The 14,844-nt window shown below is 42.4% G+C and overlaps 3 protein-coding genes across 3 annotated transcripts in view; 2 read left to right on the plus strand and 1 right to left on the minus strand.

The window, feature by feature from the left end:
- FGF2 (fibroblast growth factor 2) overlaps positions 1-2,736 on the plus strand; it is an 18,503-nt gene extending 15,767 nt beyond the window's left edge. Inside the window, exon 3 of the mRNA XM_033060463.1 lies at positions 2,397-2,736. Coding sequence (XP_032916354.1) covers positions 2,397-2,582 — 186 coding nt within the window. The 3' untranslated portion in view covers positions 2,583-2,736. The remainder of the gene's footprint in view (positions 1-2,396) is intronic.
- Positions 2,721-14,772, minus strand: NUDT6 (nudix hydrolase 6). The gene is made up of 5 exons (XM_033059938.2): positions 14,613-14,772; positions 13,506-13,709; positions 8,842-8,897; positions 6,369-6,423; positions 2,721-3,452 (listed from the first exon to the last, which is right to left on the minus strand). The coding sequence occupies exons 1-5, from the start codon at positions 14,770-14,772 to the stop codon at positions 3,064-3,066; spliced, it is 864 nt and encodes a 287-aa protein (XP_032915829.1). The 3' UTR covers positions 2,721-3,063.
- The window catches only part of SPATA5 (spermatogenesis associated 5), a 153,761-nt gene continuing 153,672 nt past the window's right edge, over positions 14,756-14,844 (plus strand). Inside the window, 1 exon segment of the mRNA XM_033061138.2 lies at positions 14,756-14,843. Coding sequence (XP_032917029.2) covers positions 14,771-14,843 — 73 coding nt within the window. The 5' untranslated portion in view covers positions 14,756-14,770.

Genomic DNA, 14,844 nt, shown 5'->3' on the forward strand with positions numbered 1-14,844 from the left:
AAGTTACTCGGATATTGTGGGACAACTCAGTTGAAGAAAATGTGAGGAGTTGTCCACTGTGCTATTCTTGAGTTCGGGATAATTGGGAATTTCCTGTGGTGCTGGTGCGGTGGCATTCGGCTTCCCATTCTCATCACACTCCGTACCCTGAGCGATGGGGAATGGTCAAAATAGGGTGTTTAGCACCATTTGTAAAAAATAAACATAAACACAGGGGTGTGTTTATATTTGGGATTTCTGACCTGCTGCTGCATGATGGGTTTGGTTGTAGAATATCCTCCCTTGCAGCATTTTAGTTGCTCAGTTCCTGTAAGGTGAAATGCTCGGGAAGTATCGTCCAGTTACTCGGAATTACCCTTGCAGAATATGTAATGTTGGGTCATTTTGTGCTTCTCACTTGAGCTTGTAAAACTTTTTTTCTTTGGTGTTGTTTCTGGAAATGGGTATTACTTGAATCATGTTTGTTGCACACAACATTGTTGTTATTCATAGTGGAAACTCTCTGCTCAAAACAAGACTTTTTTTCCTCCAACCAGCCTAACAAACGCTGCTGCAATTTCATGGCTGTTTTCTGTAGCACGGGCAATGTTTTTCCATGAGGATTTCTGTGCTGACTTCCAACAGTCTGTGGCTGGCTGTGCCTTTACCATTTTCTGCCTCTAAACACATTCAAGAAACTGTTTCTAATTGCCAGCATCTCTTGTTCGGTTAGAGCAGGGCTGTGTTTCATGAGAGCTCACAGAGCGTACAGTGGAAATGTCTGTGGTGAATTGCACATGGTGAAACACTGCTGAAATTTCTTCTAAAACATTATGGAACTTTAATTTCTAATCCACCAGTGACTCAAGTACTACTCTGTCCTTTCTTATGTCTGGAGTTCTAAAATTACTTTTCAGTGTCCGGGATCAATTTGCATAGTGTCCTTGTTTTACAAATAAATTAACATTTTTGTAAATATGTTTGCAAACTGTTATTCAGGCCTGTTTTTCGTCTGGTTGGATGTTTCTGTAATTACTTGTTGAGGCATGCTGCAGGGTTTGTTCTGAGCTGGGCTTTGCAGGATGATTTATTGCACAGCTCGTGGACCACTGCTCACCCTGATGATTTGCGTGGGGGTGCAGTGGGTTATGTTCTTGTCTGTAAATCTGGATGATGCAGCTTTTAACGGAGCATTTTCATGCTCTTTACTAACAGCCTCAGTTGTGGGGGAGAGGTGATCTCTACCACTGGAGGAAGTGGCTGGTTGGAATGCCGATAGTCAAAACCTCCCCTTGGAAAATGCTCTTTTAACTGAAAATATTTGTGCAGAAATGCATCTGTTCCATCAGATTTTCAGTGGAATAACGGAAACATTTCCTATCTGATACGGCTTATTTTGACTTTCCACTTATGAGAATAAAATAGTTTCACTTTATGGAATGAAATGTGATTATTTAATTTAATGAAGAATTTCCCAAACTTCCCATGAAAGGAAGAATTTTGACTAACTTTTGTTTCATGATAAATAATTTATTTAAGGATATGACCGTGCATTCTGTCGTGCTTTTGTAGTTTTGCTGTGATCAGCCAGGTTTTGCCAGACTTGAAGGACTTGACTCAAAGAGAAATCCTTGTCTTTTGATGTTATGGATTCAAGCTGTGCTCCAAGAATGTTTGTGAGAATAACCTGAATTTAGTTTGAGCAGTTCAGGTGTTTCATGAGGTGCTGTGAAAGCTTTTGCTGCCAGATCCACACTCTGAATGCAGCCTGGACTGCAGTGTATTTGAGAGGAAAATCCACAGGCATCCAGGGTTTTTCCAGGTGCTGAGACTGACAGTGCAGTGGCTGGCATCCCGCTCTTGCTGCACAGCTCCTGAAATGTTCCCTCTGGCAGACGTTAAGGAACACATAGTTCATGAAGCCTGAGCAGTCATTTGTTACCTAAATCATAGGGTTTATGTCAAAATGTTTACATTGACAACACACTGTAGGAAGGCATTGGTGTCACATATGCTTTAGGGAGAAATAAGGAATTTTTTTTTTTTACCCTTTTCGATGTGCCTGAATTTCCAGCTTGGGCAACTGTACTGAGTTGTCTATACTCTGCTTAAAGTTTTTGTTCTTACAAAACATTTTCTTTATATATTTTCTGATCAGAACAAAATTACACAGTAAAAGCAAATTAAAAGCTGCTTGATCTGTGTTAGAGACAATAAATGAACCATAGGTAAAAACCTCTTGTTGTAGGTGTTTTTAACAATATTTTCACAATAAGTATCTTTGTTCAGTTGTGACACAGTTAATCTCTATTTTTTTTAAAACCAAAGGTACTGCTCACATTCTTGCTAAGTTAGTCCCTGCATGTGAAGGATTGATTTGTAGTGCTACCAGTAATTCTTTCTCTTTTCCCTTTCAGAAATATGCAACAGAAGAATGTTTCTTTTTCGAGCGTTTGGAATCCAATAACTACAACACTTACCGGTCACGGAAATACTCGGATTGGTACGTGGCACTGAAAAGAACTGGACAGTACAAACCTGGACCAAAAACAGGACCTGGACAGAAAGCTATCCTTTTCCTTCCCATGTCTGCTAAAAGCTGACTTCCACGGCAGATCCTGAGCATCAATGCCACACAGCACTAACAATGTTGCCTTTCCTACTCCTCTCCGAAGCAGCCAAATAGAAGCAATTATTTGCTGATATTATAACTACTTTTGCAGATACCAGATTAAACCATGAATGTTTCATACTATCTTTTTATTGCTCTTTAAATCTATTGTGCCAGTGTGTGTGGAGGTCAAATGACTTGCAGAATATATTTTCAGGATCAGTAACTTCTGTTTTTTTCTAGGTACCTATGTATTTTATTTACCTTATGCTTGCTTTACGGAGTAGAGGAGAAAAAACCTGATGCACATTCATAGCAATAATTACCTTTAAAAATAATTTATATCTTAGCTTATCAGAGAATAATTACATTCTAATAATTACCTAAAAAGAAGTCCACGGTTAACTGTAATATGCAACACTGCAATAATAATTCTAAATTATTACAATAAGGAAATGTGAAATGTATTGCTATCATGTCATGTTTCTGTAGGACTCGGGCAGCTCCCTGTGGTAGAGTTTGTAGAACAGGCCTGTGTAGACAGCTGGGAACTCCCTCATGGTTATGTCAATCCTATCAAACCCTTCCCGGTACCCGAACAGTAAGAGCTTGGCCACGTTGCTGGTGATGGGTGTGGCGTTTTCCGTCCTGGCCAGCTCCTCCAGGTCCATCCACTCGCAGCGCAGGCACTCGTGCTGGCAGAAGCTGATGTGGAAGGAGGAGGGCTCCATGCGGCAGATGATGTACATGTCCGACTTCCCGAAGGCTCCGGGGTGCTCGTGTTGCTGCCTGATGCTTAGGATGGACTTGAACTCTGACTTGATGCCAGTCTCTTCAAAAACCTCTCGAACTGCTGTGTCTCCTGGTGGAAAGAGCAATCCTTACAATACATCTGAGAGTAACTTAGCACTCCTTTTGGAAAGGTGGAAAGCCTGTTTGTTACTCAGCATGTTCTCTGTTCTGCTTCATAAGGTTTTCAGAATGTCAGTCTGTTTTTCCAACACAAGGAAAAGCTAGTTTTTTGGTCCCCAAACAGAAGTAATTGCTGTGTGCCTTTCTTGTGTATATCCTACAGAATTACTTTGGTAATGCTGTTCAGGGTGTGGTTTGCAATGGACTGCTGGCTCCACTGATGTGTTAATCCAAGACAGCACTGCACTGCCTTGGCAGTCCTTTGGATCCCCATCCCTGTCCTTACCCGTGCCCAGTCTGAGGTTCAGACCCTGTGCAGCTGCACCTGGACCGATGTCAGATCTCTTGATCAGATCTCTGCACTTCACCCCAAGGGGTTATAATATGGGTAAAACTCTCCTGGTCCTTTTCAAGATGTACCTTAAGAGTCTGGTGGCATTTCAAATATGGCACAGCACCCAGTGCAGCACAGAGCCTGTTCTTCCATGAAACATGCTGCATCTGTGCTGCATCTGTGCATTCTGTGTGCCCCAGCTGGAGTGAGGTCAGTGCTGACACTGCTCACCACAAATGCAGCAGGAGCTTTAAGGGTCTGCAGGGTCTGTGTGCTGCAATTACAGCCAGAGAACCACCCATCCATCCAGAGCTGCTCCAGAGAGATTTTCTCTTCAGTAACAGATTGAAGAGCCCCCAGTGAAGTGTTTTAATATTCCACTGATTTCTCCAAAGTCTGCAGTTTCATCATAGTCAAGTCAAGTCCTAATTGCCTGGGGTAACTACTGGTAGGTTAAATACTGGCTTTTCCTAAATTAATGTAACCTCCTGGTTGTGTCTGGTTTGAGTGGTCAGTGTACAGAACTGTTGTGCAGTGTAACCCACTCCTGTTAGTTCATTTTCAGTAAGGAATGTGTGCTGGCTTGCTTCCAAAAACAAATTTTAAAAGGCTCATAGAGATTCACCATCGTATGGAAGCTTGCATCTTGCCAAGTCAGAGGGGAACAAAGCAGACATTTCAGGGGTAGTTTTGGATGTTGGGAATAGCAACTCCCTGTGGCAGGTGGTTTTGTTAGTGGGCAAGGGGCTGTGTTACACAGAAGTGAACTGAGATCGTGAGGAATGCTGGGGCAGGCTGTGGTTAAGAAAAACTGCAGTAATGAGGGATTTTATTTAAGCTTTGAGCTTTGCTTTTAGATGAAGTGCCATTTTCTGTTTTCCTTTTATTTAAGTGTGTGTATGTATGAATATAAATATCTAATGACAGTTAAGCTAGAAGAAACATTAGGGCTCGAGTTTCAGAAATACTCAGATACAAAAATGTGTGCACTTTGCTTAATCTGCATTATGAAACTATTGGTGTCACTTGCATGAGTCAGTTGGCACTCACTTAAGTAGGCAGCCATGCATGTTGTCACTTCATGTAACCAAAGGATTTTAAGAATTGTAATGGCAATTTTTAATTTAAAATTTAGTCCCTTGAGTGACTTGTATTTTTAAAGTTTTATGTAAGAATGAGGAAGGAAAATTAGGCTCTATTATATTTTATGCTTCACTAATTTATATCTTCCTGTAATATGTGATGCAGAGAATTTTAATTTTTATTATTCTGTAGTTTAGAAGTGGCAGGAGGGAAGCTGTGTAAGAGCTTCTGGGTGGTTTTCAGTTCAGGCTCCAGCCATCATCTCATCTGTTAAGTGAAGGATGGCTGCTGTCATAGCAGTATCACTCTGGGGAATCCCACTGGAATGCCAGTGCTGGTCATTTGTTGTTCCCTTGAGTACAAAAATCCTGCTGCTGTGCTGGCACTAGAAGTGAGAAGGAGCCTGGCTAGACAACAGCCATGGCATTTGGGATTCTTTTGAAAACATGGATCCATTTCACCACGTTACACTGCTTTGTCTAGCAAGTATTTCTGATTTCCATCACCAGCTTTGACAGAAGCACTTAAAACAGGACTCATGAGTTCCAAAAACTAAACTCAGCCATATCCTGACAACCATCAACTTTCTCCATGTATTAAAATAATAACTGGAATACAACCCTACCACACATGGTTGTAGGGAGACTGCTACAACAGTACGTGTTTCTAAGGTACGGAGCAGTCAGGAAACCTGGGCTTGACAACCAGTTTAAGTAACCAGCCTATGGATCATGATTTTAAGGGCTGAGATACAAGGAGGAAGAAGCCAGATTTTCTCTCCCTCCATAAACACCCTTGTTCATTCACCTGTGAAGATAAACTGCAGCAGTGTTCATCAGCTGTGCTGTGTTGGAGAGAAATGAGACGTTTCCTCAAACCAGCATTGTTTCCTACCACAGGAGTGCCTCGTGGGAGTAGGTGCCCACAAGACTGAGGCCCTGCACTTAATCCTGGCCCTGTGCCGAGGAGCTCTTGGTCCAGACTAATCAAGTGAAAGGGGTGGAAGGAAGCAGTGCATTTATTTCTGTTTTGTGCATAAAGAGGGAGAGTTGGAAATTTTTGCTCAGTCCATCCCTGAGGTCACTGCCCTGGATTCCAGTGTGAGCTGAGAGCTCCCTGTTTCAGTTTTATTTGGGCTATATATGGATTACCTTAATCCTCTGCACTTCTGGCTCATATCACAGCATATCTCTAGCCTGCAAAAACTTAGCTGGCCTCAAGCACTCACTTAAAAGAAAGTGTAAAAAAGAGTAAATATTACACAAACCTTCTTTGTCCTGAACACACTACCCTGTTATCATGAGGGTTTCAGCATTGTGTCACTCCATCTATTCACCATTAATTCAAGGAAACAATCCATCACAGGACCAGCGTGGGTCACACTGCATTTCAGTGGTATTCATGTCCTTATAGTTCTGTTGATGGCTGACCTGTTCTCATAGAACTTACCAATGTCTTCTCCTGGATTAGACAAACCTCCTGGAAATTTCCATGCGTTTATAGTCTGTATTGGAGAAAAAAATCTATTAATGAAGTAGTCAGCCTGTGTTGTACTCTTTAATATGGAGACAGTTAACACATAACTTTTATTTTTCTTGAAGTTGCAGTATTGTTATTTTAAAAATAGCAGTAAGTTGGAACTTGTTTGTTCCTGCTGACATGATGATCAAAGACAGCTACAGTCTGTATGAACTATTGGAACAAAACACCTACTGATTGAAAATACAAACTGTCTAACAGTCATTAGACAATGTTGCTGCTAGATAGAGTAGTTGAGTATTAAAAAAAAAAGCTGCTATAGACTATATAATCTTATATTTAATCACTAATGTATTCCACTTTCATTGTTTTGGCTTTTAAAAAATGTATATATATTTAATCTTACAAACAGATATTATGATTGTATTGTTCTATACTGCACTGGCTTTAAGATGTCTGTGTGTCTGTAATGATCATTTAGTGTAACTTGTCATTTTCATGGAATACAAGAAATGAGGGCTTGTGTGTGATTTATGTATAGAAACACTTACTGAATTGCAATAAATTTCAGTATTAAAACGTGAAGTGCAGGCTAAGTGTCGTTACTCACACTGCTAAAGGAGTTCCATTCCCTGCACCTCTTGCAAGAGCACAAAGATTTGTAGGCTTTACTTCTATGTACTTCCTATTTCTTTCCTTGTTAAAAGTTTATGTAGGAAGAAGTTACCATTCTCCTAGAAATAAATGCAGTAAAAAGGCACACTGGCCCAAAAAAAGTTTTGTTTTTTTTTTTGTCTATGCAGCATAGCAGGGAAGCTGTGTGCTTTCCAGTGATTTGAAACCCTAATGACTACATTGGAAAATTCTTTTTTTTCCTGGGCATTCTTAAAGGGCTTGGATAGGAATTTAAGGCAATAGATTAAAAATAGTGCAGATGGAAAGTACATGTATTTGTCTATTGGCTTTCAGATTTACTTTTAGTTCCTGGAAATCTTTATGTGCTGTGGAATTGTCCTGTCACAATTAAACCCAAGCAGTCCAACAGCTGTTAATTTTTTAATTATTTTTTTTAAACTCTGATATCTGTTTCAGTTATTTACTAAAAGGTAAGCATGCACATTTATATTTTTGTGTATAAAAGGGTAAATAAATGGAATGTTTCTAATATTTACAGCATGCTGTTCTGTTCCTGGAGACTCTCTGGAGCTGGAATCACTTTTGGAGTCTACAGCATGAGAGGTGGGTTTATGCTTTGATTGGTAATTGCTGACTGAAAGCCTGGAGGTCCTCCTAAAGCCAAGTCCTCGACATTTTACTTTATTGTAAGTAAAATTATAAATTACAAAAATGAAAAATAAACATCTTCAATTACAGGAAACAAGTTCAGAGGAAGAGAAACACCCTTGTCTTTTGTGTTAGAAACTCAATATCCGGTATGATTGAACCTGCCTATGAAAGCACTCTTTCAGTGAAGCCCATTAGGTGTGTTGTAGGTCCTAATGAACTGATATTGTGGGTGCTGAGGAGGAAAGTCTTAGTAGCTGTTTTGGGAAAGACAGGAGAATGCAGCCAGTGAGACTCTGGCACAGTTTTAACTGTACAAAATGAAAATTATGCATCCAAGTCTGCCTATGCATTCAGTTTACCTAAAGTTTTGATTGTTTCATGTTAAAACTGCATTAGTCTCACTCTTTTAGAGAGTTAATGCAGTTTTAATATGAAACACTTTAACTTGCAAATGAAAGCAGAGTGCAGGCTAAATGTCTATGGAATGGAGTACCACAGGCAGCTGCCAGTGAGCCTGAGAGCTTTCTGCAGCAGCTGAGTTAAAACCTGGGTTAGGCTGATAGGGGCTGGAAGACATTTCAGTGATGGATGCTCGGTGACCTCAAGCCACATCACACGAGCCACCCTCACCACAGCACTGCTCTGGTCTGGCACCCTCTGTAGGGGGGCGGGCACTTCTGTGTGTGAGGAATTCAAGATCTTTACACCTGCTGGACCAAGGTGGTCTCCAGGTCATGGCCAACCATGCTGCTGCTGCTCGGTTAAAGCCACAGATATGCCTGGAATTTTGGAAACCAAACCAAATCAGAGTCCTCTCAGAATCTGTTTCGAGCCATGGGGATTTTCCAAACACAAGATCAGAGACTCCTGGATCAGTTACAGGAGAAAACAGAAAACTAAAAGCAGGAAGGATACTTAGTTCAATCCACAGTTACAATTTATAACAAAGCTGTTGATTTTCAGAGGTTTGTTTTTTTCCTCCTAATATGGAATTTAGTAATCTTTTGATGTGTTTAAGATGCTAGTAAAAGGAAGTAACTTTTTAACTATCACAATTTTGGTCTGGAATACAAATAAACATATATTTTGGTTTTTTACTACAGAATAGGCTTATCTAAATGAACTTATCTATTTTATAATCCTGTAACAAACATACCTTATTTCTGTCTTGTACAACCAACACCTTTCCAGTGCTTTCATCTAGAACAGCACCTGGTGTAGAAAGAATATTGAAAAAGAGGAAGTGTTGGACAATGTTGTTCAATCCTAACAATCAAAATTTAACATGTTTTGATAAAGCCTAACAAACCCCTAATGTACAGCTAGTGAGGTATGTATGGATGAATCACAAAGTGGTTTGTCAGTGGAAAACGGATGCACAGTAAAATATCAGAAAAAGGTTAAGTATCCTGTATAAAAATTCAAAGTTGGCAATACCAAGATAAATAAATCCAACATTCAAGTTCAAGATTAGACAAGAAATGAAAAGAAAAACTTGCTTGTGTTAATATCAGAACTAAAGAATGCAAGATCAAGAGGTTACCCAAACAATCTGGCAAAGCTGCTCGCTTCAGCAGAGACGTGCCTGTAATCTTCCTCAAATAACAGAGAACTTTCCAGTGACTCTGGCTGAGAAGCCACCCTTAAGGGGGATGAATTTTTCTCCAGTGAAATTCATTACAAAGCCCCCACCTGCTGCAGTGAAGGTTTGAGTGTTTTTGGGTTAATAACACACAGGTTTAGTACTCTGGGCTGACTGTTCAGACAATGTTTAGCTGTGTGAATATCTTTGAACTCGCACTACAGCTAACAACTCATGACAGGAACTGCACCATAATCTGAGTCAACTTCTTAATCAAAAAGCATTGCTTCCAAGTGGAAAAGTGACACTTTCACTTGATGAAAAAACCCATCTGTCTGAGAAGTGCAGCTTTCCCTTATGTCCTCATGCTCAGCCTATGACTTTGTCCTGCAGATTACAAGTTTTCCTACTTTCTGAAACCCAAGTGCTTTGATGTTTAATTATGTCATAACTCATTGGTCATACTTTAAAAATGTCCTTCCCTTAAAACAGGTATTTTTCTCAGATTTTAAAGAGTGCTGTGGTGCAGCTTCCCAAGATCTTTTCCACATCAGTCATGCATGGCTTTCAAATTAGAGGTTATCAGGAACAAAATGCTTATGTCATTTCACAGCAGGAAGAAGAGGATACAGGCACATCTGTGATGACATGTGCATTTAAAATGTCCAGCTAAGAACATCCTGGTTTTTAATAATACATGCAGAGTTATGTGTAGGAGGATATTTCAAACATGAGGTACCAAGCTTCCTTCAAGATATGTCAAAGGACGTGCTTTAAGAGGGTAGTCACATATCTGCCTCCCCGTGGCTTGTGACTTTATGATTTCATTCTTCCTGTCAATATTTAGCAGTGTCCAAGTTCAACTACTGTAATGATTAAAAGAGGCAATAAAAGGAAAGCAGGGAGAACTTTGCGATTAGAGGATTTGTTTTCTAGAAAAGCCATTCCTCAGCCAAAGTGTTTGCTGAGATCAGGGAGGGCTGGTGAAAGCAGGAAACTGCCATTTGAATCAAACAAAAAGTGTGTTTGCTCGCCTCTGTTCCCCTGAAATTGAAGCCTGTGAATGTAATTTTTGGCAGTGAAATTTCCCAGTGAGGTGATCAGAATCTCTGCTAAGGGATACATAAATCCAGAGCAAGAAGGAAGAAAACACACTAACAGGATTTGGTCTCATATTCCCTCACTGGGCCACACCTGGTTGGCATCAGTGAGATTAGAATTCGACTGCCCTGAATTGAGGATTTTAAAACTCTCCTTCTGGCTACAAATGTGGCACCTGGAGCTTTAAAACATCCAATGCCAGGATGACTTTCTGGAAAGGTTTATATTTGAAACCCAACCAAGTAATCACTATTACAATATAACTTGGTTTTGAATGTTCTCTTTTGGGGAATAGGCAAGAAAAGCATTTAAAAATAAAAAAAGAATCCCTTAGATAACTGAATATAGTGAGTAATGGAGGAAAAAAATATCTTTATCCTACCTGCTTTATTTATGACTGATTGAAAAAATGCATGCATATATGTTCAGTGTTGAGAATCACCTGTCAACCACAGAGTGAGTGCAGAGACCACTGCCTGCACTGTAAGCAGCAGCAGACAGGAGCAGGTATTTGTAAAACAACTTGGGAAATACTTCTAAGTCACTTTTCACAACTGGCTTATCAAACCTACCCACCTCCATCTTCCCATGCAGTTTCACAGGAACACAGCTGCTCATTTTAGATCTCCTTAAGTGCCAGGACTGGCCAAGGGATGATCCCATATGTGTGTAGGTTTTCCTTCCTGGAGTCCTTCAAGGACTTTGTTTCAGCAAAGGGATTGTGGTGTAGCAATTCAAGTAACAGCTGTTTTGTAAGGCTTTTAGACCATTAAGGGGGAAGAAAATGCCTTTCATTTTTCTTCCTCTCCTTTTACTTTCCTTCCTCAGCTTGTTGCTCATGCCATTGTTGCACGGCATATTTACAAACATGTCACTTTGTGGATGGCAGGCCACATCCTCCTCGGAAGTGGAGGATTTTGGAATTGCCTTTTAAAAACACATTAATCACTTCATACACCAGAGACTCCTCTGCATCTTCACATGTGGAAAATCCTGCCGCCTACAAACGGATGTAGTAACTTAGCTGGAAGACACATCACACATTCCACTATTTCTAAACAATAATGGCCAAGCCCAATGAGTAACATTTGCTACTCTCTGCTTGGCCACTCTCATCCAGTCTGGTAAAACATGACCTGACCCTGCTTATTCACACCTTTGTCATCACTTGGCTGCACGGTCCTGAGGCTCAAGCCCTGGCTGTGCTGTGTTTGCTGTGTGGGAAACTCCAGGCAGGAGGAAAAGAGGCTGCTGGTCTACTTGGCAATGAGCCTTGCTACCTGATTTCCATTTTCAGGATGCTCACAGGACTGACTCCTGCATTTCACTGACTGGAAAGATGGAGACTCTCACCAGAATATTGATTTTATTTACTGCAGACATGTTCTAAAATACTTTTTGGTTAGGGAATAAAGAAAGCCTTATGTTTGACCCCCTCCCCAATACCTGTATTTAAATGCTTTAATATTTCAATAAAATTAATTAAAATTAGAATGGAGCCTTTCCACTACCCAGGGTCTCCCTCCTAAAGTAGAAAGATAATGGAATAAACCTACCAGGTGGTATCCATGCTGCTTAAGAGTGTATTTGGGATGTGTACCAGATCCACTGACAGTGAGCAGAACAAAGGAAAAAAAAAACCCATAGCAGTCATTATTTCACACTTGTTTACCTGCCTAGAATGCTTTCCTGAAATATTTACACCCTTTAAGGAAAATCCCAATAATGACTAAAAGTGTACAGGTTCGAAGAATTATGGGAAAGATGCGCTGTGCAATTTTAAAACCCATATAATAAATTATTAAATCCATATACCTGCACTTACCAAAGTTTTCTTTAAAGTTTTTTTCCTACTTTGCAGAGTGCTGTGTCTTGAAGCACAGCTGCAAATCATGCTCTGAAAACACGTTTTTAAATATTTTCAAGTCTTTCAGAGTTATGATTTTTCTTACAGTTCTTTCTGGTGTCCACCAGGGCCACAACTCATTTTTAATGTGATTTCCTTTGAAGCAGCACTTTCAGCTGTGCAAGTTCTAATTCAGAAAACCTCTCTTACACTTAGGTTTCCTCACAAGGAGTAACCCGGTGCTTTTGCGAGGAGAATGCACTGTCCTGCTGCAGTTCAATGCCACACATTTCAATGCTGAGGTTTCCATACCTCAGGAAAACATGCTCCAACATGTCCATTGACAAGCTCCAAGGCCGCCTTCTGCATCCACCCTGCCCTCTGCTGGCCTGGGAACCGAAGGCTCCCTCTGCTGATGTCCATAGCACTGTGTTCTAATTCAAGGCTTTTTCCTCCCAAACTTCCTTTCACCTGACCTGCTACTACACAGAACAAACCATGTTTTGTGAGTAACTAGATTTTTCAAATTGCTGTTTATGGGCCCTAACACCTCTTGGTGGCGAAATAAAACCCCACAGTCTCTGCAAGCCAAGGACAAACAAGTCAGGATTGCAACCGGAGAAATTTGCTCTCCCCAGTCTCGTAATTTCTGTGTGTTAATGTAACCCTGAACCAGTACATGAGGGGTCCAAACCAATCTCCAATTACAGAAAACTGAGTGATGGGATAGGTAGTGGCTGATCTATGGAACACTGCTGGAATTTGGTGAAGCTAACTTCAAGCTGATGGTATTTTTGGCTCATCAGTCCCTTGTGCTGTGCTACATGAAAAAATATAAAAGAAAAAAGGGGAAACCGTCTTGTCTAGACCCTTGGAAATTTTCTCAGTTAGGTGACAACTTCCTAGCTGTGGTTGTGGGAGGTCTAGATGGATGAGTATGGAGTTTGGGAATTTTTTTTGGTAAAATATATGCTTGGATTAAGACTTCTAGGCACAGCTTAGATCAGCTTTCAGACCACTGCAATTCAGGCTAATAGTTGCTTTAGGTTCTCAACCCCTGTTGGGTCAAGTTTTCCCCATTTACAGACATTAACTACAACAGTTTAGACAGATTAAGCACACAGAGCAGAGAAGTGTTTTTTTCTCTATATCGGTGGTTACTTTTTCATTCCAAAATGCAGCAGCCAGCTGGTTTCCACATGCTGGTTGTACAAAGGAACAATTCCTAGAGAAGGGGCTCCCAAGGGCTCCTTGAAGACTTTCCGTGGGTGCAACCACTGCAGTAACTCACCTGCAACCCCCAGCTGGTGTGTGGCGAACCCTGGCAGCCTGCTGGGCCCCTCTCCCAGCCACAGCGTCAGGGTGGAGGAGCCCTGCTCAGCGTGGTGGAAGGCAAAGCCTTGGGAGGCAGCCACTGCCACAAGGCTGCTCTGCAGGATGGGGACACGGAGCCAGACAGCGACACGGCCTTCATCCCGCCACTGAGACACGGACTCTGCAAGAGAGGGAAGCGAGGAGGGTCAGGGACCCCTTTGCCCGTGATCTGTGTTCTTTTACACTTTACTGTGCACTGCAGCTGTCGGTAATGCGCAAAAAAATCTGTGTTTTCACGTCATTTACCACAGGGAAAAACTACTGTTGGTGAGAAACTCACCAGCAGTTTCAGAGGCTGCCAGCTCAACATTTAGTGAGGTACAGCTTGGTGTTCATGTGCAAAATGATGGCTTTTACATTTGGGGTCTGCCAAGAGAAACAGGGAAAACTACTTTTCTGGAGTGCTCTGTCCATTTCTGGGCTCCTCAGTACACAGAAGATAGGGAACTACTGGAGTGGGTCCACTAAAAGGATGAGGGGTCTGGATCCTCTCTCTATGAGGAGAGGCTGTGGGAGCTGGACCTGTTCAGTCTGGAGAAGATGATTGGGACCACATCAATCCATCCAAATATTTCAAAGAGAATGATGCCAGACGCTTTTCAGTGGTGCCCAGTGAGGGGACAAGCAGCAATGGCCAAAAAATGAAACACCTGTCACCTCAACACGAGGAAGAACAATTCCACATTGAGAGTGGCAGAGCAGTGGAACAAGCTGCCCAGTGGGGGCGTGGAGTCTCCTCTGGAAACATTCCAAACCCACCTGCTGTGGTTTGTCACTGTGTCACCTGCTTCAGGCAATGGTACTGGATGATGTCCACAGGTCCCTTCCAACCCTAATTATTCTACGGTTCTGTGAACAACCTCTGCTCCCTCCTGCCAGCGCCCTTCACCTCCCGGCCGCGGCTGAGGGTCCGTGAGGGGAAGGCGGCGGCTGAGGGCGCCCCCTGGCGGGCCCCCCGCCGCCCCTCACACACCGCCCCCGCCCGCCCCGGCACTCGGGACCCCGGACCCTGCCCGGCACTTGCCCCGCAGCCACCGCCCGAAGGCGGCCCGCTCCAGCCGCGGGGAGCCGCGCAGCTCGCCCAGATCCACGCTCACCCCCCCGAACTTGTCCGGCCTCGCCCGCAAGCCCGCCAGGGCCGCGCAGCCCCGTGCCCTCCGCAGCGCCCGCCACGGGCCCGCCATGGCGCTGAGCGGGGCGGAGAGCGGCCGCCCTCAGGGCGGTGCCGGCCTCTGCTCCGGAACCGCTCCGCGCCG

Source organism: Catharus ustulatus, chromosome 5 (assembly GCF_009819885.2).
Source record: "Catharus ustulatus isolate bCatUst1 chromosome 5, bCatUst1.pri.v2, whole genome shotgun sequence".
In the NCBI taxonomy this organism is placed as follows: domain Eukaryota; kingdom Metazoa; phylum Chordata; class Aves; order Passeriformes; family Turdidae; genus Catharus; species Catharus ustulatus.

Excerpts from the sequence above, each read along its gene's own strand:
- NUDT6 (XM_033059938.2), bottom strand. The coding sequence starts at position 14,772 with ATGGCGGGCCCGTGGCGGGCGCTGCGGAGGGCACGGGGCTGCGCGGCC. Across the intron at positions 13,710-14,612 it reads CTTCGGGCGGTGGCTGCGGG|AGTCCGTGTCTCAGTGGCGG; the intron begins GCAAGTGCCGGG and ends CCTCTCTTGCAG. Across the intron at positions 8,898-13,505 it reads ACACCAGCTGGGGGTTGCAG|GTGCTGTTCTAGATGAAAGC; the intron begins GTGAGTTACTGC and ends TTTCTACACCAG.